Source organism: Pieris napi, chromosome 2 (genome assembly GCF_905475465.1).
Source record: "Pieris napi chromosome 2, ilPieNapi1.2, whole genome shotgun sequence".
Classification (NCBI taxonomy): domain Eukaryota; kingdom Metazoa; phylum Arthropoda; class Insecta; order Lepidoptera; family Pieridae; genus Pieris; species Pieris napi.
The window spans coordinates 1,869,145-1,896,505 of NC_062235.1; the positions used below are offsets into that span (position 1 = coordinate 1,869,145).

The 27,361-nt window shown below is 34.3% G+C and overlaps 1 protein-coding gene across 1 annotated transcript in view; it reads right to left on the reverse strand.

Moving 5' to 3' along the window:
- Positions 1-27,361, reverse strand: part of LOC125060356 (thrombospondin type-1 domain-containing protein 4-like) — an 85,620-nt gene that overhangs the window by 20,174 nt on the left and 38,085 nt on the right. Inside the window, exon 7 of the mRNA XM_047665233.1 lies at positions 26,649-26,779. Within this exon, the coding sequence (XP_047521189.1) occupies positions 26,649-26,779 (131 nt within the window). The remainder of the gene's footprint in view (positions 1-26,648; positions 26,780-27,361) is intronic.

Here is a 27,361-nt window from a genome sequence, read left to right on the forward strand (position 1 = left end):
GCAGAGCAGGCGGAAAATAAGAGCAGGGTTCAAGTGTAACTCAAATTCTGTAACTCACTTTTTGAACTCTCACAGCGGTTTTCGCAGCGGCGGTCCAGCTCAAATCAGTCGTGAAGCAGTCATTTTACGATTTGGCATTCTGATAAACAATAAACTACAAGCTCCTCCGCTTGTAGTTTATTGTCTCCTCCGCTTGTCATGACGTAATGTGAAATTGCTTAACAGAATACCATGAGATTCCAATGACTGAATGACGTGAGTGGCGAAGGGAGCGTTGTTAGTGCGAGGTGAACTCACGGATTTACAGAATCGCACGGCAGTGTCTAAAAAACACCTGGCCGCGCCTGGCCTACAACAGATACGAAACCGGATAGAGGAGGCCTGTGTCCAACGGTGGATAAACCAAAACCTGACAATGCAAGCATTATGATAAGTAAGTTACATAACCTAAGTTACATTGTATTTTACCTACTGTTAAAAGTTACTTTTTTAGGATCCATGAATGAAACTCTAATATTCATTATTAAGTTTTGGAAATAAAGACTATTATTATTATAATTTAACCTTTTTTCTTATTTCCATTTGAATGAAGCATACAATGAGTTTGATTTAATTATGCGTGTAACTAGGGGGCGCTATCCCATGTTTCACATAAATATGAAGACGTGTGTCTCAAGACAATTAATTTATTTTCTAACAAAACATTTATTTACATAAAGCCATCAAGAATAAAGACATACTCAAAAGAATGTATGATTTTTGTGTGTATAAATGTCAAAGGTGACACATAAATTATGCAGTAGGGACGATTAATACACACGCAGGACCCCACAGTCGTAAATCATGTTTAAAACGCAGTGTACTTGTTAGTTATCTGTTATGTAAGTGTCAAGAGAGTGAATGAGGGACACGAAAATAGTTTAAAATGTGTCCCGAATCCCGATACATAGATAAACTTCGATTTTAGTGACATTTTTAACGGAGTCCTAGATACCCAATACAATTCTACGTGTTGATTGGTGTTGAAAACATAGTCATTTATGACAATATCTTTAACTCAAGTTGAAACATTTATTTCAATTAGGCCTATTAAAAAGGTACTTTGACAGTCAAAATTACAACATATAAAATATTAAAAAAAATGACTAGTTGCCCCTTTTAAAAGCTAGCTAGCAGAATGAGCAAGAAACTCCACACTTACTTACTAAATACAGGAAAGAAGAAAACTCTAAAGGGCCTGATCGACGGACGAGTAAGACCGCGGTTTTATGGCTCGTCGGTAAAGCTCGCCAGTGTATCATTGCAAAACCACGGTTTTAAATACCGCCGAGCCTGGCTCGCGGCTCGTCGTCGTGTTATATTTTTTACTCGGCTCGCCATGCAAAACCGCGTGTCGATCACGGCCGGCGAGCCGAGCCGTCACTTTTCGGCGACAGCGCTATAGGACGGTTGTGCGCCAGAAGAGCTGTGTACCTACCTACTACAAACTTCGCGTGCGCAGTCCGTGTCACAATAATGGATCTACGTACTTGCAGCCACGATTTTATAATACAATTTATAAATGTCTTTCGAGACTGTCCCTGTTAATGGCAAACTAAATCAAGCGAGTATAAAAACAAAGCAAATAGGCTTGCAGCATATAATAAACTCATGGATATTGCAAAAAAATATGAACCAAACTCGGATATGACCGATATTAAGAAAAAAATTCATTAAAAATAAAAATAATAAAAAATAAAACAAAAATAAAATAAAAACATAAAATTTATTTATCCTATGGCGAGATAACACAAGGCTTCAGACTCGGAACAAGACATGTTTGCGACTGTTTTGCTTGCTAATCGATCAGCACCAACGAGCCGCGAGCCAGGTTCGTCGGTATTTAAAACCGCGGTCTTACTCGTCCGTCGATCAGGCCCTTAAAGATTGGCCGCATGTTGTAATTTGATTCTACCAATTTGTAATTAACAACTCTATAGCATTCCTTAATAAAAAAAATAGAGCTAAAGGTTTAGTATTGACTGATAATCTTATTTATTAAAAAAAAAATATTTAAAAAGTATATTAATTTAAACTATTTAAACTTTTATAGTATATTAATTTTTATGTTTAAAAATGCATTTACATTTACCCAGAGCGATCTGAATATATGAAATATATTTTTTTATATTTTTTTATTTATGTTATAGAAGGCAAGGAGGCTCACCTGATGTGACCACCGCCTATGGATACTCACATTGCCAGAAGGCAAGCAAGTGCGTTGCCGGCCTTTTAATAATTCGTACGCTCTTTTCTTGAAGGGCCCTAAGTTGAATTGGTTCGGAAATACTTCAGTGGGCAGCTGGTTCAACATAGTGGTGGTGCGCGGCAAAAACTGCCTTAAGAAACGCTTAGTTGTGGAACGACGGACGTCGAGGTGATACGGATAGTATATTGTATTCTGCCTCGATGTCTGATGAAACTCAGCTGCAAGTATTAGTCCGAACAACTCCTCTGAACACTATCCATGCGGTAGAAGATGCAGATACATATTTACGCAACGCCAAGTTTATTTTTGTAATCTGATAAGAAAGAATGACTTATCATGACTGTTCATGTCTATATTAGTAACCGTAACAAAACATATTAAAACCACTAATCAAACGATCCACTAAAAGCTGTTCTAGGAAGTAATAAAGACTTGACGAAAAATTAACACGCCTTAAAGCATGACTGTCGAATATAAATTGCAGCAATTGCTAAGCGTCTATTTTAGATTTGCTACCATCACTAGTAACTAGTGACCCTAAAGACAAGTAATACTCGCTGGGGTTGCCACTTCAGGGCGGTCGGTAAAGAACAAATGATGTAAACCCATAATAAAACTGGATACTGTATCCATTCCGAAGAGATTTCAATTCATAAGTAGGCGCTCTATTGCCGCAAGGAAAGCGGAAGCGTCGCCGTCTCAAGCAAAACAGATGAGGCGAAGAGAGCCGGAAAGACTTGGAGCAAGGTGAAATACGAAGGTCAAACTAGACGCGATAGAGACTCACTGACGACTCTGCCTCATCAAGGGACTATTAAGTGAAGTAAGTCAATAATAAAACTTTAAATTAAAATGAATACGTAATCGTATAACATTACCGTAATCGTTAACATACAAATTACTAATTATAAAGCTTTTATTACTCTGTGGAGGGTACTGCAGAATCTACGCAAAATAATTAGCTAAAATACCACAAATGACTTGCTAAAAACTTTAATAACCACGTATCGTGATACACGTTACAATGATCATAAATGTTTACCAAAAACATACAAGGTATATCATAAATAAGTCTAAAGTAATGAAAAATTCATTTATAAAATTATTCCTAATCCATAGTTTAATTATTTTTTTAATTTGCTAAAAACCATTGTTTTCTTACAATTATGCTATTAAAATCAATAATACCAAAGGTAATTAAAAGGTATGTTACTCGAATCTAAATTAATAAAAAAAAACTTATGAAAAGTCTGTCAAAATACAATTTTTACGGCCTTCTTTTGTTTTAAACTAAAATCGCGTTTTACTAAATTATAGCAATTTTAGTTCTTACCCATTTGGGCAATAAATTTCTAAAGCGATGACAGAATTAAATAATTGTAATTATTATATAATTCCAAAGCCAGAAATCACATCTGTGAAACACCGGTAACATTAAACACGTGCTATCTGTAAATAGGAAGCGATGTTTCATACGCTTCTAATTACAATGACACATGCACGACTTTCATCAATTTATTAGCAACACCAATGAGCGTCGTGTCTTAATTACAGATATTTATAGATATCGCGAGTCTTGAACGTTTTCTGTTAATTTCGCTATAGAAAAATTTAATGATATACTTACGTTACTTAAATCAGTGTTTCTTACATTCGAGAAAGTTTAAGTATATTTAGTTACAGGTGTAATTAAGATTTGCGAAGTTCTTCGGTTCGGTTCCGGCAAAACTATGATTGTTTTTATTTTGACAACTGACAACAACTTTTTTGGTTTGACAACTGATCACATACTTAAAGTTATCAAGCAATAGAGCAGAAATGGTCTATTCACCACAAACAACAGTCTCCGAAGTCGTACAGAATTCAATCACAGAAGTATAGTTAAATTTATAATCTATAATATTGTGAATTCGAACCGATTCTTATATCTCCTGTAATGTACCGAACATTACATGTGATGGAGTAATCAAACGCAGGGTCTTTTGATATGATTGTTATAGTAACACAGATACACTCTTTAAAGCTAAATTAAATTGAAAAACTTTACTTTCAGCCAGAACATGGAACAACTACAGAATGGATATCAAAAAAAAACGATATGTAACCTCCTTTTTTTTTAAAATTTTAGAGACCACAGATATAACGGCAGCAAACAGAGCATCAAAGTGAATCTTTTATCGAAATAATTCTATATTTCATAAATGTTTATAGTCCTAATTTCAAATTTGAATTTCGAACACAATTCTATATACGTGAAGCCTAACTTTGTACGCCTATTTAAAAGAATTACGGGAACAGATGATCGTGACACTTGACACAGTTAATATTTATGTGGAAGAAATGCATGAAGCAATTTGTTTAATATGCAATTAATTAATTAGAATTAACATAACACAATGTTTGAATGACACATTGACAATAAATAAAAATTTATACATTTAATCGCCATTATAGTCTGTGACAATAAAAGCTTAGCTTAAAAATAAAATGAGTTATTGTTGAATTTTGACCACGACTATTATATTATACGGTAAAATTCTTATTTTAAAATAACGATACTTGTCAAATTAACATCAGATTGTCATAGTTAACACTTTACACATTGATGCAATCATTGTTAGTTTTTTAACGGAAATTAGATTTCCCGACACTATTTATTACTATTACCGGGAATGTTTTTACGCATTTTGTGTGTATGTTTTAAGATTTTCGATATTATGAGCTATTTCACAATTGCGTACATAAATTCTGTTTATTTAATAACGTTATTTTTAAAAATCCTGAAGTACGATAACTAAATACGACAAACTTTACTAATGAAATTATAGAGAAGTCGAAATATTTCTTTTTAGTTTAACGCAATCAGTATTCACATATCACAGATTTACACAAATACGTATATTTAATTGTTTCGTACAATTGCTTTCGTATTGGTAAAACGCGCTGTAGAGACGCGCGACCGTCCACTACTGAATTTGTCTATGCGTCTTGCCATGCGCATATATATGAAAAATCTCGCATTGCGCACTGCAGCTGGACCAAATATATTAAATCGACGATGAAATATATGAACCTTGAAATACAACTGTGGAATACATCGAATGAATGAATTAATCAGTGGCACTACAACCTTTTTAGGTCTGGGCCTCAGATTTCTGTATATTTTTTATGATCATTTGTCAATCTAATAGGCAAGCCTCCAGTACCTGACACACTTGTAAATTTTTAGGGTTTAAGGCAAGCCGGTTTCATCACGATGTTTTCCTTCACCGTTTGAGCAAATGCGTATTTTAAATGCGCTCATAGAAAGTCTATTGGAACCGACCTTAGGGATGAGAGTCGAACCCTGAAGGCACTAGGCCAACACTTCTCTCTCTCTATATATTTCTAATCTATAATATATAATTATATATATATAATTTATATATATAATTTATAATCTATAATATATAATTATACCCTTTATTTCTGTACAAAATTTTATTAGTGTTCTTTCGGTGATAAACGGGAGGCTCCATGCTTTTCTCACAAAGCATTACTTCAAAATATTGTAACGCTATAAAATAATTGTGACTAAAATAAATAGTAAAATCTATATCCTTTTATCGTGTTTATTTTATTTACAAATTTGGGCCGTATGAAAATGTTATACCATTGTGTTAGCCGTGAAAATACTATATCACAAACCAAATTACGAAAAATAACCAAATATTTGTACTGCATAATTTTAATATTACTTATTTTTCTATTTTAAATATGATTTTTTAGTTTAATAATACAGTAAATCCTTTTTAAATATAAACTTTAAAATGTTTTTTAGACGTGAGCTTACACAGAAATTGTATATTAAACCATAAAGTTCTGAACCAACATCCCGTCTATAAACTTGTTGGCAAAAGGAAAAATCACAGTTTAATTGCCATAGATACTATCTTTAATGTTTAAAAATCCTTAAGGAAACCAGTACTATTAGGATATAATAGTTGCATATGTAACTGAACTGTCATGACATTTAGGTTCATATTATTCTTTGCTTATGTCTTTGGCAGTCCAATAAATTTTTTCCTTTATAGCATCTACTCAGTTTGCAAACCGCGTGTTAGGGTTACAATGAAACCAAATAATATTAGTATGTCATAAAAATCAAAGTATTTTGGTGTATTTTTCATTAATTATGTTTAGAGTTATCGCTATCGTAAGTATCGCTTTAATAGTAAAGAATTATATTTAAATCTTAAATAAATCTCATATACGTTTGTAGAAACTTCTACTATACAAATGGACAGATTTTAATTAAATTTTCGTGTGTGTTGAAGTTGAATCACGAGTGGTTTAGATTTATAATTAGATGACTTTTTGTTGCTGTTTTGATAAAAACATATTTAATCTAAAATATATTAATTTTATTTTCACCCGGTAGGTTAAAATTCAGATTTTGTAGTTTTTTTAGTTTTTCGCATATTATCTAGACTGTAAAATTGTGTTCATATATTGAAATAAATCGCCGTTTAGTATTTAAGACGTGTACAGGTCAACGTATCTGTTAGTTGTTATATATTTCATTCCAGGTATATGGAAGACTTAAAATGTTACATATTTTATTTTTTTGTGTTGAAAAATCACATATTTGTCGAAGAGATTTCATAATTTACGAGAAGCGAAAATGGAGCCAAAAAACAGAAAATTAATAAATATACGCGCTGAATGCAAATTTAACGCTTCTTAGTATTATATATAATATATATATTTAAATTAATTCAACAAATTAGCTTATATACTTTATTTTACACATATATTGCTATATTACAGTCCTTTGACTAGTCAACTTTTTATGAGAATGAACTTTCGTAAAGGTAATATGCAAAGTATTAAGTACAAAGAAAAAAATTTCACAAATTAGGTATAAAATGGAGACTACATACATTTTGATATTTTTTAAATTTATAAGATTTTTGCTAATACACGTACTACTCAAGTGGCAGCCCTAGAGCGTGCATTTTCTTGTAATCGTGAAGAATATAATGATGCAATCAGGTGTATTTTGTACACTGCAATTACTATGGAATTATGTATTTTGTTTAGGCGTACTTCGCGGAATTATTCTTGAATGAAATTGTATATATTACGCGACCAACATCAAAAATTATAATTATCATAATTTATAAATGGTCACTTTTGTAATATTGTTTTTGAATTGGATTATTGATCCCGAGACATCACGACAGGGCCGGATTTGGAGGTCTGGAGGCCCCCTGGACCATAGACAATACATACTCCATGGTATCAACCTCCTTTACAGACATTCTTAAGAATAATATTTGATACCTGGGTTAACACAAGGCTTAATATGAATTTTATACATGACTAATATATATATATTTTTTTTTTGTTTTATTTTTTTTTATTTTGTGGTTGTTTGTTTAATTTTTTCCTTTAATATATTGCTTATGTTCTAATGTGTATGTGTGTTAAGTTTGTGATATCGTTCTTGTATTTTTTTAGGCATACACATGGTTTTAGAACGTATAAATAAATAAATAGTATTTTTTATGGTAATCAATAATCACTACAACTTTCCATATAAGAGTTAGCAAATGAACGTTTTTGTGATTGATGTCATTAAATTAAATTCTAATTACGGCATGATTAATTACAACAAAAACTTATGATCTTGTTCACAACTATTAAGCCTTAATTTGTTAAAGGCTGTTGATTTATTATTTCCATAGTGTCATGATGATGGATAAAACATCCCAGAGTCATATGTATATGATAAAAAACAGTAATATGAAAAATAAAGGTATATCTTGCTATTTGAAAAAAAATAATCAGTGGCGCTACAACCTCTTTAGGCCTGGGCCTCAGATTTCTGAATCTGTTTCATGATCATTTTTCAATCTAATAGGCAAGTAGGTGATCAGCCTCCAGTGCCTGACACACGCCGTCAACTTTTTGGGTCTAAGGCAAGCCGGTTTCCTCACGATGTTTTCCTTCACCGTTCGAACGAATGTTAAATGTGCACATAGAAAGAAAGTCCATTGGTGCCGGGGTTCGAACCTACGACCTCAGGGATGAGAGTCGCATGCTGAAGCCAACAACAACACTTGCTATTTTAAACTACTTTAAAAACATGAGTTGCTTGTTCCGAAATTAGTTGGCGAGAAAAAATAGAAATGTTTTTTTTTTTTTATAGAACGGGGGGCAAACGGGCAGGACGCTCATCTGATGTTAAGTGATACCGCCGCCCATGGACACTCTCAATGCCACAGGGCTCGCGAGTGCGTTGCCGGCTTTTGATCCCTCACAACAGAAGTGAAAGGTTACTCGACTCACTTCAATCACTCTGCTATTCAGAGAAGCCCTCGGATCGATTTAATTTTTATCGTTTATTCTCAAATATACCAGCCCCAGTGCCCCACGAAACTTTTTATTATAATAGCCTTAATAGACGTAGACTCCGAATAACAATGATTATGAATAGAAATTGGTGTTTCATTTTACGATCTCTCTATATGGACAAACATTTAAATTGGTCTAAAATATACGCCATTTGACGCATAAATATTACTCTCAGTTATTGCTGTATCGTTAAATTGATGTGTTAAATGCGTGCAATAACATTATAAGTGACAAATATATTGTCTATATTTTATACTGACTTGTTTCAACGATTTTATGAAGAATTAATTCACATTCACGTTTAAGCTCCCTCTCTCTCTCTCTATGGGTCGGTAACTCACGTCTGTATATCGTGGTCTGCTGGTGAGATCTGCCGTGAATTATATTCCTTAGTCCTGCGCTTCTTGCGCTATGTATAATTTCGCTGACGACTAGTCTTTGTTGCCAATCACCATGAGCTTATCTAAGTTCTTGTTGCCCCTACGCATTGTGTGACCAAAGTACGAAATGATGCGTTGTCGGCATGTGGTTGATAAACTGGTTTTAATATGGAGCTGGGTAAGGATCGATGCAGCGGTCTACGGTATTTTCTATAATTCACGTTTAACCTAACCATGATTAAAAATAAAATAATTTTTAATAGAACTCGTGTGCCTGACACACGACTGTTTGCTTCTAAGACAAGCCGGTTTCCTCACCGTTCGAGCGAATGTTAAATGTGCACGTAGACAGAAAGTCGATCGAGAGAATCGAATCTACGACCTCAGGAATGAGAGTCGCACGCTGAAGCCACTAGGTCAACACTGCTCATCATTACCATAACTATGGAGATAACAATGTTAAACTTAAGAAATAATTCAATACTGTATACTATCCGACGGTTTGTGTAGTAATGGAGTATATATGGTACTATATCCAATAGTGTGTTAGATGATTTTTTTGTTTCTTAACGATAAATTAATAAAAATTAGTACATTAAGTTACTTATCAATAAATTTCACATTTACCCTCGTAAAATTTGACAATAAATTTAACTTTTAAAGATCATATTTTATTTATGCACGAATGCTAGGCTTAGACAAGAGGTTTTGGAGACCTAGAAGATCTTAGGTTCAAAGACGAGACTTAGTGCTAACAATGATTCTCCTAAGTCAAAAATCAATTTATTGTCTCGACTGTAAATGGACCATCAAAATCACTCTGCTTACATAATTTCTCTTTACTTTATAGGTCAAGATTACAGAACTGTATTACTAGCGTATTTTATAGTTTATTATTTATAGACTCATAAAATCGCTAAGTCAAAGTCATTGACATACATTTAAGAATAAAACTTTTGGTAACGCCTTACAAATGGGTTTATCGTATGAAATTTTAATATGTATTTTATTTTTTATATAATTAACTTCAAACGAAATTATTAACAGCTACTTAACATTATATATAGAGTATACTAAAATTGTGATTTATCTGTTACTAGCAGACAGGCCAAGCGTTGCTGTGCCTAAGGTTTTTGCTATATTACATAGTAGTAAACTATTCAAGGGAAACGGTAGAAGAACTTATGTGAAAGGTAGATAGCTTTTGTGAAACGTTGGTACTTTTAACACAGCGGCATCTGTTAGAATTGTATCAATAATAAACAAATATTTGCAATAAAATAATATTGCGGGTATAAATTGAGATGTAAGCTATCCTATCTTTTAAGAAAGATCAAACTGCACACGGTGTGCAATTTTGATTGATATCGGTTCGGTAGGTTAGGAGTCCATAGCGGAAAAACAACGTGGCACGTAATTTATATATTTTAAGATATAAGAAAAAGTAAACATAAGTTTAGTTTAAGATGCTACTTGTGTGGACATATTAGCCCTATCTCACCTTCCGCGGCAAGCATTTTGTGCTGGCCGCAGAGTAGGCGGAAAAAGACGGCTCAGTAATCTCAGTATATAAGTCTTTCCTCCAACTTTAATTTTGTACCCTTTGGAGTAGACTCTTGGTCCGTGGCATTCTAGTGCAAAGGCGCTAATTAAAGATTTAAGTTGGCGCCTGGTAGATAGTAACGGTGTCCCCAGAGCTGGTGCTTTCCTCGCTCAACGAATAAGTATCGCAATACAGCGAGGAAATTCTGCCAGCGTTAAAGGTACACTGCCACAGTGACCCAAATTTTTTTAATTATTTTTTTACTATGTTGATTAAGAATATTGTAAATACTGTTTATTTGTGTTAGAAGATAAGTTAAATCAGGAATATCAGAATTTACATTACATTTTTCACCCATTCTATAAAATTACACACAGTATTCCTAATACTGTGTATACATGGACCAGGTTAAGATTGATAATTTACGTAAAATACTGTGCGTTTCTTTTTGATAATAAAAAACATGATGCTTTTTATATTTTGTATAACTACCTTTCTATGTTTTGCCTTGTTGGTGCCGCTATTAATAAAAAAAGGGTGAGTGTACTTATGTACGCGCGTAAGAAGTTATACTTCTTTGGCATTATTAAAAATGGTTTTTGATTACATGCAAATAATTAATTACAATTAAATAATCAAAGATTGGAAAAGGAGTTATTATAGTCAATAAAGTTCAGTTTACATTTGAAAAATTAAATAAATAAATATTTATTATTATTCTCTTACATAAAGAAAACTATTACAAACCGAACTAAAAGCTGAACGTGCTAAAGGGAAAACTTGCCACATTATAAAAGATAAGCTCGTTATATACGAGAATACGCGTGAGAAATCTGAAAAAAGAAAAAGAAACTTCTCCGAATCGCCGAAACAATATCAACCCCAATCAACAAGCAAAAAAATAAACTTACTTGATTACTACGAAGCGCATGGCCCGAATGCAACGCCGAAACAGCAAAAAAACTAGCATGCGCCCCTGACCGCTCGAACCAACATAATTCTTTCAAACACAACAACAAAAGACAAAACGCACTAACCACCCCAAGCCGGCTGGTCACCGTGGGGGCTGTCGACCACTCCCTTCCAGCTCAGAAACGAGATGAGAAGATTCACAAAAACATTACAAGTTCCATCACTCCAAGCCGAATCGAAAATAAGATACTTTATATCGCCACTCTGAACTGTCTATCATTGAGAACACACGAAAAACTTACCGAGCTAGAGTTAGCTCTTTTAAAGATAAACTGGGACATATTAGGATTAAGCGAAATAAGAAGAATAGGCGAAAGCATTGAAGATCATAAAGAGTATATCTTCTATTATAAAGGCGAAATAAAAGGATCCCATGGAGTAGGCTTTATGGTTAAAAAATACTTACAGCCAAATATAGAAGAATTTAAGGGCATATCAGATAGAATAGCCATTCTTAATATAAATTTTCCAGGTTTCAAGGACAAATGGTCAATTATACAAATTTATGCACCTACTGAAAATCATGAAGAACATACCAAAGATAAGTTTTACAACCAATTGACTACAGTTTTACAAAATACTTCCAAGAACATCATAGTTATGGGTGATTTCAATGGTAGAATAGGACGCAGACGTCCTGGTGAAGAGAACATCATAGGCGACTTCGGCTTCGGCCCAAGGAGCAAAAATGGAGAACGAATGCTCAATCTCGCTCTCGAAAATAATTTAGCATTCATGAACAGTTTCTTAAAAAAAGCTACGGCGAAGAAGTGGACATGGTTATCACCGGACGGACGCCACAAAAATGAAATCGACTACATCGGAACCAACAATAGGAAACCCTTCCAGGACGTTAGTGTATTAAATCAACTCAACTTCAACACCAATCATCGATTAGTAAGAGCCACCATAAAATGTATCGAACCAAAGAAAAGTAGAAATAAATACAACACAAAAACAAAGCTAATGATAGTAAAACAAATCCCTGACAATGAAGTCAAAAACCAGATAGAAGGAAAATATATCAATGAAGTAAATGAAATACTTGGAACTCTAAGTCGCAATCCCCCAAAAACTAACAAGAAACCAATTGGAAAAGAAACTCAAAAGCTAATGGAAGAAAGAAAACAGCTCTTTAAGAGCTGTTTTCTTTCTTGGAAAAACTTGGAAAAAACAAGCAAAATCTAAAATTGATATCAGAAGTAAGTAAGAAAATTAGTAACAATATTAAGAAAGAAAGGAACAAAAGAAGAATAGAAGCACTTAATTACCACATAACCAAGACAGGAGGAGTTAAAAAAGCTCTAAAAGAACTCGTAGAAACAAAACAATGGATACCGAACATTAAGAACTACGTAGGCAAACAACAGACGAAAAGAAAAGATATATTGAAAACTGCAACAGACTTCTATAGAAACCTCTACTCACTAGAGACTGATAATACTTTACAGAATTCAGTAAATCTTGAACAAGACGAAGAAGAGGTACCTAAATTTCTCCTTTCAGAAACGGAGCATGCTATCAAAAGCCTAAAGAATGGAAAAGCGCCTGGACCGGATCACATAACTAATGAGATGATCAAAGTATCATCAGCAGCACCAGGGAACCTAAGAAAACTTACTGAACTATTCAACACCATACTAAAAACGGAATACATACCTTCCCAATGGACGAAGAACATAATTACACTGCTCCACAAAAAGGGTGACAGGAACATCATAGAAAACTATAGACCTATAAGCCTTATGTCCAACATGTATAAAGTTTTCTCCAAAATGATCCTGCGAAGAGTAACGAAGGCAATGGATGAACAACAACCCATGGAACAAGCTGGATTCAGATCCGGATTCTCAACTGTAGATCATATACATGTTATAAAACAGCTAATACAAAAGTGCAAAGAATACGGAAAAGCACTATACATCGCTTTTGTAGACTACAGTAAAGCATTCGACTCTATAAAGCACGATTCCCTCTGGAGAGCCTTAATACAACAAGGTATACCAAAAAAATACATACGTATAATTAGAAATATATATACAAGTAGCACGGCTTATATCAAACTAGAGACAACGGGTGAAGAATTTCCTATAGCCAGGGGTGTGAGACAGGGCGATCCTTTGTCCCCAAAACTCTTCTCAGCCATTTTGGAGAGTTTATTTAGAAATTTGGAATGGGAAAATGTCGGCATAAACATAAACGGCAGACAACTGAACCACCTAAGATTCGCAGACGATTTAGTGATCATTTCAGATAACGCAAAGACGCTTCAAACTATGCTGCAACAGCTGACAGAAGCAAGCAAGATAGTTGGGCTTTCTATGAACAAATCTAAAACGAAAATAATGACAAATAGAGAAACTATTATGATACAAATAGGAGGAGATACTATCGAATATGTTGATCACTATGTATATTTAGGGCAAATAATATCATTTCATGACCAAATGGATCTTGAGATAGAAAGAAGAGTGTCTAGCGCCTGGAAGAGATTTTGGTCACTCAAGGAAGTACTTAAAAGTAAAGACTTCCCAATAGTAGCTAAGAAAAAGGTGTTCAATCTATGTATCCTACCATGTGTTACATACGGCTGCGAGACTTGGGCTTTATCTCAGAAACATCTTCTAAAGTTGAGAACATGCCAAAGAGGAATGGAAAGAAGCATGGTGGGTGTAACACTGAGACATCGAAAAAGAGCAGAAGAGATCAGATCAACGACCAAAGTAGAAGACATTATAAAGAAAATAAGGCAGTTGAAATGGCGCTGGACTGGGCACATGACGAGAGATAGCAGGTTGAAATGGACAAAAATAATTACAGAATGGCAACCACGAGATTGAAAAAGGAAAAGAGGAAGACCGACCAAGAGATGGGCAGACGATATTAAGATAATAGGAGGCACAACTTGGACAAGAAGAGCTAATAACAGAAAAGAATGGAAACAGCTGGAAGAGGCCTACGTGTCACAGGACACGCTGATTACCAAAAACGGGTCATATGATGCATTAGACTAAGTTTTATTTATGTGTTAGAATTAAGTGTTTTTTATGTAACTTAAATAATTATTGTTATTACATTGCATGGGTGTCAGCAATAAAGGCTATTTATTATTATTATTATCTTACATTAAGTGTAACATAAATTCTATTATTATTCGAATGTTGTTTTTAAATTATGTCCAATGCCGTAGCCTCTTCCGTGGGCAACTTCATTCTGTTAATTTTGTGTGTGAGCGCGCATCGTAAAATTTCACTCTCATCAATTTTTCATAACGCGCCTAAAGAAGTATAACTTCAATAAATAAACTATTTGTTTATAGTCATCAGTCGTTGTCGCATTCCGAATTGTTCAGTACTATATAAGCTAACGTCAAAATGGGTAGTGTAATAGAAGGATTAGCGATTCCAACCACGGCTGATACGTGTGGCAATTTTCTTCACCTAATTAAAAACAGTTGTAGACAACATTTGTTTTACGACAGAGTAACGCTCCTTTGTGCAATGTACTAACGATAGATTCTTGCATTCCCCGACATCTAATAGAAATTCAGCGGCTTTTCTCGCATTAGGCCTTCTATTTAAATCAGGCGGTGATTTTTAAAAGATAACAATGCAAATATCTCCACTTTAATTTGAATATACGAACTTAGTGGGAATTGATAAGACTACAGAGACAACGAATTCTCCATACTAAACTAATACCGCTAAGATAAGTTTAGTTTGTAACGTGCTTGTCTTTGTAAAAGGGTACTGCATGAGAGTGATCACGTTTCTTTAGAATCTCTAGCAGTGCTTCATGGGTTTAAAATATAGATAATCCGAATATAACAGGCTGAGTTTCACAGGACGTCAAGGCAGAATAGAATTCCACCCGTGTCACCTCGACTTCCGTCACAACTGAGCGTTGAGGAAGTTTTTGCCGCGCACCACCACTATTTGAAACCAGCTGCCCACTTAAGTATTTCCGAACCAATTCGACTTAGATTCCTTGAAGAGCGTAGCAATTTTAAAAGGCCAGCAATGCGCTTGCGAGTCTTCTGCCAATGTGAGTGTCCATGGGCGGTATCACTTAACATCAGGTGAGCCTCCTGCCTGTTTTCCTTATGTTTTATAAGAAAATAACAAAAGTTCGATGGAGGGATAGAATCTACACTCCATCTAGTTATTAAGTGTCGAAGGTACCAAAGTTCTGTAGTACTTAGTAGTTTGATAATTATGTTAATTATAAAAGTATCGTATGGTTTACTACAAGTAGAAATTTTTATGGATTAACTAACAACTGATTTTCAATTTTCAATTAAATTTTAATTGGTGTGCTTAATAGTGAAATTTAAAGCATTAATCACACCTACATCCATACTATAGAAAACAGTTTAAATAAATGTATAATAAAAACGAATTATAGAAAAAGACTAGGGCCAAAACTACTCCTCTCCCATTGGGGATATTCCCTGATAGATACGACCTCATATTGTTAAAAGAGTATACTCCTCCTTCTGCCCTTTTTGGGGCTCGTTTAAAAACACTACATATAAATATAAAACGTGTTCATACCTTCCTTAAAACCTTGTTTAGTAGATTTCTATCATGTAATAGAATACCACATAATTATTTACAATATGAGATTATGATTGCCGTGATGGCTCTAGGCGCAATCATTAATCGCTGAGGCGCGATCAGCGTTAGGCGCCGGCGCCGTCTTTGTAATTAGACATCTAGATTTACTAACCATGTTCAGGAAACTGATTACCTAGCTTGATTGACTTTTATAACAGTCTATTCAGCGTGTCAGTCTTTAAAATCTAGATAATCTAGTCATAGACTACAAGCTCATGAAAAAAAAATACCTGTGAAATGAACCACGAGTTTCGGCACCATCACTTTAGTACGGCACTAGGTTTTTCGACATTTATTTTTAATCATCTATACACTATAAAAAAGCCGTACATTAATAATCAGTCGAAATTCCTCATTTGTACCTGAGAAATTCCATTCACTCACGTACTCACATGTACCGCTCAGAAATGACGGCATAGTGCTCAGAGTTATTTTCTGATATAGTAACAGCCTTCTAAGCGTTATTCACGTTGGTTCATTTCACAGGTATTTTTTTTCATGGGCTTGTAGTCTATAATTTCTTAACTAAGAAAACAAACGTTCTAAGACAAAAATGTAAAACGGTAAAATATCTTTCGACTCTTGGTAACCAACGCATCCTGAGTTTTTGAACATGTAACACGCAGAGATCTAGTAAGTCTAGAACTCAATGTGACTGGCAGAGCGGTACCAGACCTCTCGCTGGACCGATCAAAAAAAGTCTTACTATCCTCCAGTTACAGAGGCTTCAGTGAGAGTGGAGGAAGTTGTCACTGACACGACCTTTAGAAATTAAGAGTGCGACTGAAGAAATATACTTGTATTTACATAGAAAATGACGTCCGTAATTTTTTTCCAATTTTTATCCTCAGAGTTCAAGGAATTAATAATAAAAAATACTCGCAGCCCAGTCGAGTTTTGCACTTAGTACCATATTTTGCGATTCATTCGATTAACAAACAAAATTAGGGGTTGTTCGTAGGGGGGAAAATAAAGGGTTGTATGGATTTTGGATATCATAAATGAAAAATAAAATTGTCTTAAATATAAAACTTAGGGACCACCCTTAACATTTAGGAGGATAATAAATAGATGTTGTCCGATTAACAGAGACGACACGAGAATTTTATATACATATTAGATTTCACGTATATCGTGTACGTTACGAAAAATACATTTAGTTCAGTTGTCTTTATTATATAGAGAAGCGAATAACAAAATTCCTATCTAAATAAATGAAAACTTCTTGAAATATGAGAAGTTAAACCATGGTATAATTACACGTATAGAACAGAGAAACTACAAATAAGTGTTTTGAGGTCACGTATTTAGTATTAATTATAGACATACCATTTTGATTAAAATGCCTAATTTGCGTCGTCAATTAATAATGTATGAATATATATGTACTGAAATTATAGTCCGGTCAATTTAGACATCCAAGGTTACAATAATTCGAACTTGGCTGAATATTGGTAGGATTGCTCAATACACTATTATAAAGGAAATGTGAAAAGTCCTCATCGATCCGGCTCGTGCAAAAAAATTTACTCGGGGTCCAAGATCACAAAAACGGGTTTTTCGCGATTTTCAGCAAGATGGTAAGTTTTATCATAAAATTAGTTTAGACAAAAATTGTAGATCAGATAATTATCTATAAAAAATGTCCAAATACTTTTTTTCCTAAGAGCCACCGTTTTTGAGATAAGTATAACGATTCAAAAAGTTGAAAGAGTTGTAATCGTCATAATATGCACACGTTTCCAAGCCACCTTTGAGGTAGTGTACTTAGCGCGTTTTTTTAAATGTGGTTTCCCCGGTAGGCCTATTCCACTGATCTTTTATGATTCGGTTTAATTTGAAACTATTGAATAACTGTAGATATTGACAAGGGTTGAAAATGATGAAAGGGGTGTAAATTACAAAAAATAAGAAAATTTATCAGTCTGAATCTAAATCATCATTAACTTCTGCTTTCTCTTGTTCTTCTTCTCTTCCTTCTCCTTCTTCTTCTTCTTTATCTTCTTCATTCTGGGTGTTAATAAATTGTCCCAATAATGACACATCGCATGTCTCTTCGTCAACATCAAATGAATCTTCAATTGTTGGCAATTCAACATTGGAGCATGACCGGCCTTGACAGTTAGTACATGCTACAGAACAAAACAGTCCAACTTTTTTTCAACCACATTTAGCACTACATCCCTTTTTACAGTTGCAAAAAATGGTGTATAGTAGGTTTTCTGGTGCAGGTGGAAGTAAAGTCTGAACTGGCTCTAATGAATTGTCGACCAACTTCCAACCCCAGTCTTTTGGGTCTAACTGATTACCAAGCCACACTTGAACTTGGTAATATACCCGAAAAAGATGTTGATGAGCAGCCGCTGAGGTTGGAGGAAGACATGCTAACTGCACTTGTTTTTTATTTCGAGTATTTTTAACGAAACATGCATATCTGAATTTATCTAAGCACGTATTTTTTTAGGAGCACCATACATAGCGAGAAGAAAGCGAATTCCGTTGGTGATAACTTCTTGTGGAGTTGAATTACTCTTTTTAAAAACTAAAAAATAGGTTACAATAAACACGTGTTTTCACTCCAGAGCGATGTTGCTGAAAGTTACACTGGCGTAGAAAATAAAGGACTGGGTTTTTTTTTACCCGAAATTTTCATATTTTATATGTGTAAGTCACACTGACCGATAAAACGATATTTTTGCTTGTATTACGGCTTCAGTGATGTATATACGTGGTGTACTTATACATATTATGACGATTACAACTCTTTTAACTATTTGAATCGTGATATCTCAAAAACGGTGGCTCTTAGGAAAAAAAGTATTTAGACATTTTTTATAGATAATTATCTGATCTACAATTTTTGTCTAAACTAATTTTATGATAAAACTTACCATTTTGCTGAAAATCGCGAAAAACCCATTTTTGTGATCTTGGACCCCGAGTAAATTTTTTTGCACGTGCCGGATCGATGAGGACTTTTCACATTTCCTTTATAATAGTGTATTGAGCAATCCTACCAATATTCAGCCAAGTGCGAATTATTGTAACCTTACCCCTATTTTTTAGTCTAATTTGACCGGATTATTAAATGGATTTTGTATTTTTTTTTATCATTAAATTAGTTATACTTTCATGTTAAATTTATTACTAATAAATGAAAAATTACCTTTAGTTTAACGCTTAAAATTGTATAATGTCTCTTAACTGGCCAATGGGGAAATTTCAAGAAAAGAGCGTACCAATTCCTAAAAGGCCGGCAACGCACTTGCGAGCCCTCTGGCATTGAGAGTGTCCATGGGCGGCGGTATCACTTATCATCAGGTGAGCCTCCTGCCCGTTGGCCCATGTTCTAAAATAAAGAAGCAGACATATTTCTGGTTCGTTTAATTGTCTAAAACACAGTTATAATTGTGGTATAACAGTAGGTGATACAATCGAATCGATTAACCCCGTTAATTCTGTAAAATTTCGTTAAACTTGTTGGAATATTAAATTACACAAACAAATGCATTATAGTTAAATTAAATGCGTAATATATTTAAACGTTAAATCTATTTCAATAATAGAACTCGTAAAGACTCGAGACAAGCAATATTACCGAATAAGTCCGCACAAACAAGCCGACTAAAAGCCCGCGATTTAGTGAATAGCAGCGGAATTCTCACCTTTGAATAATACCTTATTACCATAATGCCGTAAATATCATCAAATTGACAGCCATTTATAAATAAATGCAATATTTTAAGCCCTAATATGGCGTGAGTTCATAGGTGGCGCCATATCAAATATATGATGTTTAGATTCATTAGTCAAATCACTTTCACTTAGGCTTTATATGGCAAATATATATGTATAAGACATATACATGCTTATGCTTGCCCCGGGAAACAAAGTTGTAAAAGCAAAATATTTTTTTTTTAGGAAAAATAAAAGAAGGTTATGCTACTAGGATACTAAGTACATTACATATATTTATTTATATACTAGCTGGCCTGGCGAACTTTGTACCGCCTAACAGTCGATTCTTTATTTTTTTAAATACTTATTCTGTTATTCGGGACACCGGTCTAGCTAGTAAGATAAAAAAAAGAAAGTTGATAACACAACAAATACATTATGTCATAAAATAAAAATTTACCTTCCCGGAACCACTCCACTAACACTTGAACTTTATGGTATGGTATTAAAGTTCAAATTGCCTTTAAATATTATTACGAATATTTTGTATGGGAATATAGAAAAGTGTTGTTTTTATACTTTTTCACTCCATTTTTTTAAATTTTTCTCTCCGTAAGAACCATCCTCGTACTTCAAGGAATATTATAAAAAAAGAATCAGACCAATCGGTCAAGCCGTTTTCATTTTATGTCGTGACAACGGAAAACGGGTATCATTTTTATATATATAGACATATTACTACTGAACGTGTGTATACAGTGTGTGTACAGGACAACGTCTGTCGGATCCGCTAGTATAATATACTTTTATGTCTTTAAAGTATATTTATATACTTTATATTTATATAAACTTTTTTTGAATTTCAAATTTAGATCCCTTTGGTAACCTAATGTAGTATATTGCATTCATATGTCATTTGTTTTTGTCAATTGGCGGCAAATCTAAAAATCTTTTTACAAGTGAAAATTAACGTAACGCGAGAAAATTTTCAGTCAATGATTTATTATGACTTTCGCTGTGGGCTTACTCAATAACAAAGCTATGATAGGCTGCGATTAGCATTTCTTAATGGTGGTGCGCGGCAAGGATATAATAATTATTTAATTATTATATTCTTAAGGCAGTTTTTGCCGCGCACCACCACTATGTGGAACCAGCTGCCCACTGAAGTATATCCGAACCAATTCGACTTATGGTCCTTAGAGAAAATAGCGTACCGGTTCTTAAAAGGCCATCAACGCACTTGCGTGAAATTGGCATTGGGAGTGTCCATGGGCGGCGCTATCACTTAACATCAGGTAAGCCCGTTTGCAAGTTCTGTTCTATTAAAAAAAATTACATAACTTTTAAAACTTCGCGATTTTTGTACATGTTTCGGGGCATGATCGGGACATAGCATATCAGATATTTTAAAAACTTGGCTATTAATATACATTTTAATATTGGTATTTATAAAAATAGGGAACTTGTCATTTAGTTCAGATATTAATGCTGATTCTAAAAGCTTAGCATAACCGTTCAAGGTTTACGATTAAACCGAACATGCAGCGCCGTGACGAAAATAACATTATAACAATCATGTACATTAATATTTCTTATTAGACAATAAGAAATATTAAGTAATTTATTACTCAGGCTTGTTGGCCATTATTGGATATAATACAACACTATTTTGTATAAATACCAAAACAGTTACAGTAGGTACTTCATATGAAATCTAAAGTTTATTGAACTGATTTTAACAGAATAGCGGTTAAAAGGGCAGGAGATCATCTGACGTTAGGTGATATTCCCTTGGATACTCTCAATGCTAGAGGGTGTACTCTCTTCTCTTGAAAGACACCATCGGAAGGAAATTTTCCGGCTCCACAGGTTCGGAAATACTTCAGTGGGCAGCTAGGTTACACATAGTGGTGGTGCGCGCCAAACAACTGCCTTAAACAACGCTCAGTTGTGAAATACGTCCGTCGTTCCGTGACAGCAGATGGAGTTTTAATCCGAACAACTACTCTCCATGGTAAATGCGGTAGGAGATACAGAGAGACCCCACATGTCTACGATAAGGGATCTAGCGATGTATCTATGGGGAACTTATTTAAGTCATTAGGAATTAACAATTTTATGGAGTACAATTGCAAAAACAAAACCATATATTAAATTTAAAAAATGTTGTAGTAGCTGATGATAATCAGAGACTTTCCTGCCATACTAATTATAAATAATTAACGTAATGAACTTCATCAGAACTAAGGTAGTACTCTGTAGTATATGTCCATCGCAATCTATTTCGTGCTTCCTGCGTCCAACTTCAAACCCCTAGTTCCCCTGTTTCTAAAGAGGTCCTTGACAACTTCATCCCACCAACGCAGCCTCAGCTACCAGGTTCTTGCCACCAAGTTGTAAGTTCAGTATGAACCTTGGGGTTCTGTCTTCCGCCACGTACAATTAATAATCAGGTAATAGCGGAGAGTATTCCACATTCTGTCACTAACATGAACCGTTTTGGTTCATGGTTTTAAAAGACTTGGGATGGCCAAAGAAAGGACCATTTCCAGTTCGACTCCTAAAGCCCTGCCTTGCGATTCTGTAACTCACTTTTCGAACTCACACAGCGGTTTTCACAGCGGCGGTCGCGCTCAAATCAGTTGTGAAGCATTGAAGGCATTCTGATAAGGAGGAAGCTTGTAGTTTATTGTTTATCAGAATGCCAAATCGTAAAATGACTGCCGCTGCGAAAACCGCTGTGAGGTTTCGAATAGTGAGTTACAGAATCGCAAGGCTGATTTTTGAAGTAAAATGCGTAGCGTATGTTTTGAAATGGAAACTTCGTGTAACTACCATAAGTTATATTAAACTATTAAATCAAATTATCGTTTTGTACTCAAAGAACAGACGAATTCGTTCAAGGTACACTTTACAGCATTCAATAAACGTATTAAGAGCGTACATAAATTCGTATTAATTGAGTAATAAATCTGAGAGTCGATCAAACGATGCAACTAACCCTGATTTATAAACCCTATATTAGGGTTACTGGTTTAATGTAATATAATTGCTTTGATAGAGAGAGATAGAGAGAGTACTCCAGATATGTGGCTATGCATGTGATCCTCAACCCTAAGCTTTGGAAAAGCCCTAATCATTTTTATATGCCCAATTACTTGGCGGTATACATATGTATAAAAGAGTAATGTAGGCACCGCAAGCGTGCCGCAAACGTCAATATTTCTTGATTATTTGTGAACGGGCCGGTACTTTATTTATTTATTTACACTTTGTTGCTTTATAATATAAAAATTTAACATTATTACATTTAAAGGAAAGGCAACTGGCGGCCTTATCGCTTTCGAGCGATCTCTTCCAGGCAACCACTGTGAGAAAAGAAAAATAAAGGTATTAAATTACATAAGGTAGGCAAGAAGTGCAAAAATACATGTATTACATTGCTTTAACTAAATAGCAATTGCGATTTCGACTTTAAAGTTGAGTTTTTGTACCGCGTGCTATGGATGTATGGATACAATAACGTCGGTAACGTTATCGCTATTACCAAATATCTCTCAATAGAGATTAAAAGTTTCCCTACCTAAACTCTTAATCGCAAAATAATTCCAATTATTTCCACTCCAACAGATTTTAATGTTGAGTATTAAAATAATAGTTTAAAAAAACTAAAAAACACGCTTTTAAAGCACATCAAACTAAAAAGTGAAAAATAATTCCTTTAGTAAATTTTTTTTTTTCGGATTATTGCATTGTCATCGATCTTTGACAGGTGCGCAAAATTTGAATAAAATCTGTCCGTTTAAAGTGGGTCAAAATCGAGTCCGAAGGAGTCGGTTACATACATACATACAGGTGAAGCTAATATAAAGCGTGTAAAAATCAATATTATGTGATATGCGACATTCAGTAAATGAAATCTTAAAAGCATTCAAATATTAATACCGTTTACGTAATATGTTTTATGACGGATAAATCATATAAATCATTTAACAACAGACACACGCTTACTTTGGCTTAGAAATTCAATGATTTAATGCCTAGAATTATTGTGACAGTAATTATTTCGAACACTTGAATTCTTCCACATTAAATATGTGCAAGTGCAGATCTGTTGTCTCTGCCTAACCTTTCGGTGTAAAGGCGTGATTGTATGCATGTAATTCTACATCATTTTTATTAATTACTAGCAAACTCGGCGAACTCCGTTTCGCCACCAGATGGTTTCGTTTTATGTAACATTTCGTTTGGTGATCCCGCTTTTCTGTTGAAATTTTTCCTGAATTTTCTTTGCTATAAACCTCACGGAGCCCGAGACCTTTCCAACGAATGCAAAACCGTGGAAATCGGTTCGTGCGTTCTGGAGTTATAGCGTCAGGAAGGAAAACCCGACTTATTTTTATATTAATTATTGTATTTTTAAATTTAGAATTATCCAGGGGTTGGATCTTAAAATCGGTCGACTCTTTCTCAGCGCCTCCGATTTTTTAAATACACTCTAGGGGTTGGGCAGAAAAGACCACGTGGATAGTGGGGTGCTCTGATTCGGTTTTGGGTACTTTTTGGATAAATTTAAAATTTTCGGAATCCTACACTAATTAAACGTGAAGTTTGACATCAATTATTTGTCTAATTTATTTTTTAATGGTTAAATTAGATTCAACTTTAAAATTAACAAATGAGGAAATAAAAAAAATCTATTATGTATTTTTATTCATCGATTTTTCATGCTAAAAAACAATCGATTAATTTACCGAGAATGTCACATCTCTTATAACCAATAGAAAAGTAGAAAATGGCGGATTGTTTACAAATTTTTTCTATTCTATATTTCAATAATTTAAATACATTTCATTCCAATCAAGGTGCCCCGAGACTGCATAATCAGTATCATCAGATTCGGGGACCGATTTTAAGATAGTTACCTTATCCAGGTGTGGTATAGGTACCTAAAATAATTATGTGGGGAATAAATACAAAAATAAGATGCTCCGCTTTCTTTTTATAAAGTAACAATCAACGTAACAAATTGGAAATAATTATACAATTCATGTGAAATATATAATTTATTTTAAGAATATTCTATGTCGGCAATGCAATGAATCCACAGTTGACAGTATTTAACCCTGTCTCTAGACATGCCTTAACTAATTTATTAGTTACCTTGTGTCTTATTTAAATATTCTAGGAACATGTTAACAGGCTCCAATGGTCACGTCAATTTCTTATGAAGTCTAGATATAATAAGCGTATCTAACAATTATTACTACGAAGTTTTACTGTCAAATTATTAATACCATACATATACAGTAAAATCTAGAAGTAGTAAGATTGTTCAGATTACATTTGATCATTGACCAACTGCGGCTCACGTGGTTGTTCTTAATTTAAAATAGTAGTTTATGCAACTGTCATATAATAGAGGGTATTAAAACATGAGTGTAGATTTTTTAAAACAAGTCGCAGTTTCAAAATAAGATTACACGAGTGTTTTAATACCTAATTATATGCAGTTGCATACACTACTTTATTTAATCTCATGGCTAGAGGTAGCAACATAAAATAAATTGCAATATAAAAGAAACAAATTATTTATTATAATAATTATTCACATTTTGAATATTGCAATAATTATGAAACCGAAAATGAATAACAGGCTGCTAGAATGTCAGGTGGAGTTAAATTTTCATCAGTATTGTCGGTGTTGCTTGACATTTTTGCTACTAAAGTTTTATCCAAAAAAATATTACTCAAATTTGTATGTACAAAATAGCGCCAAAATGGAAAAAGTCTGTTATTGGTCTATTGGCACGGAACCAGCGCGTTGCGCGCGCAGCACGCTCACCACAGATAATGTGTACTTAAATTGAATTGAAATTTGAAACCTCCTTGGTCGGGACACATTGTACTTTGATAATTAAAACAATGTTTTAAAGCATTGTTTTGTTAGGAGAATAATGCTTTAATTTAATTTTTTAATTTTCTTAAAGAAGTATGTAAATAAAATATGCCAATAAAAACTTCATTTCATAATTAGAATATTACCGAATGAGATTATATAAATAATATGATGTATGTGTGAGTAGGTGTAAGGAGTAATTAAGATATTGTTTTATAACAATAAATCAGATTTGAATATTGCTCTGTCTTATTCATTTCTCGCTTCCTCTCAAAGTGGCAAAGACTACTTCAAGCCCTTAATTATCGTGGTGACCCTGCCCGATAGCTTTGAGATAATCCCACCACCTTGAACCTTTGACCCTACCCGTAGGGCTCCGCCTATTTGCTTAGGTTGGTGCAGACATCCCGTACATAAGTACGTATATAAATAAATATATTCACTATTTATGTGTAAGGGTACGTCTGTAGGGCTTAGGGATCCGTGGGGTTGTTAGGTTGTTACATCACACCCTCTCATATATTTCGTTATCTAGTGCAGCTTTCTCATACATACACTACATATACTATACTGATACTACAACCATTTTTAACATATAAATTTAAACACACATTTCACAGGCCACTAGTTGGCAAGCTGTACATTGGCCTGGCAGAAGAAGAAGATAGAAGGTATACACAAAACTTCGTTCACTTCTATAAATATCCACAAACAAAAAACTTTCGTATAAAACAAAAGTTCCCACTACCGACGAGCATGTTTGGTGAATGTCATGGAAGAAGAGAGAGAGGTATGTCAAGGCCGTAGCAACTGTGGATCGTAGATCTGTGGTCTCTCACAAATTATGTTATATTTGTTTTTTTTTTAATTACATACTAACGTAATATCTAAAATATAACTTGGCACTTACTTTACATGTTCCCTGTACGCATATCGCTCTGTACCCCTGCAATGTGCAAGGAGTCCCATCAGCCACGAGAGATAATGATGCATAGAAATGGTGACCCAAAGGACGGCAGTTCAGCATACAGGGCGCGTCACCTTTAAACATAATATATTTGGTCCGTTAATTATATATTAGCATATATAATATATATACTAATACTACTACCACTATGTGGAACTAGCTGCCCACAGAAGTATTTCCGAACCAATTCGACTTAGGGTCGTACCAATATTTAAAAGGCCGGCAACGCACTTACGAGCCCTCTGGTATTGAGAGTGTCCATAGGCGACATGTATTTTCGAACCAAATCAACTTAGGGTCTTTCAAGAAAAGAGCGTACTAATTCTTAAAAGGCCGGCAACGCACTCGCGAGCCCTCTAACATTGAGAGTGTCCATAGGTGACATGTATTTCCGAAACAATTCGACTTAGGGTCTTTCAAGAAAAAAGCGTACCAATTCTTAATAGGCCGGCAACGCACTCGCGAGCCCTCTGGCATTGAGAGTGTCCATAGGTGACATGTATTTCCGAACCAATTCGACTTAGGGTTTTTCAAGAAAAGAGCGTACCAGTTTCGTTTCGTTTATAATAGTGGATATAGAAACTGGGGTCTTAAGTTATTTATGTCTCATGGACTTGTAATACCCAGAATTCCGGGTTACTGTATACCGGTGAAAA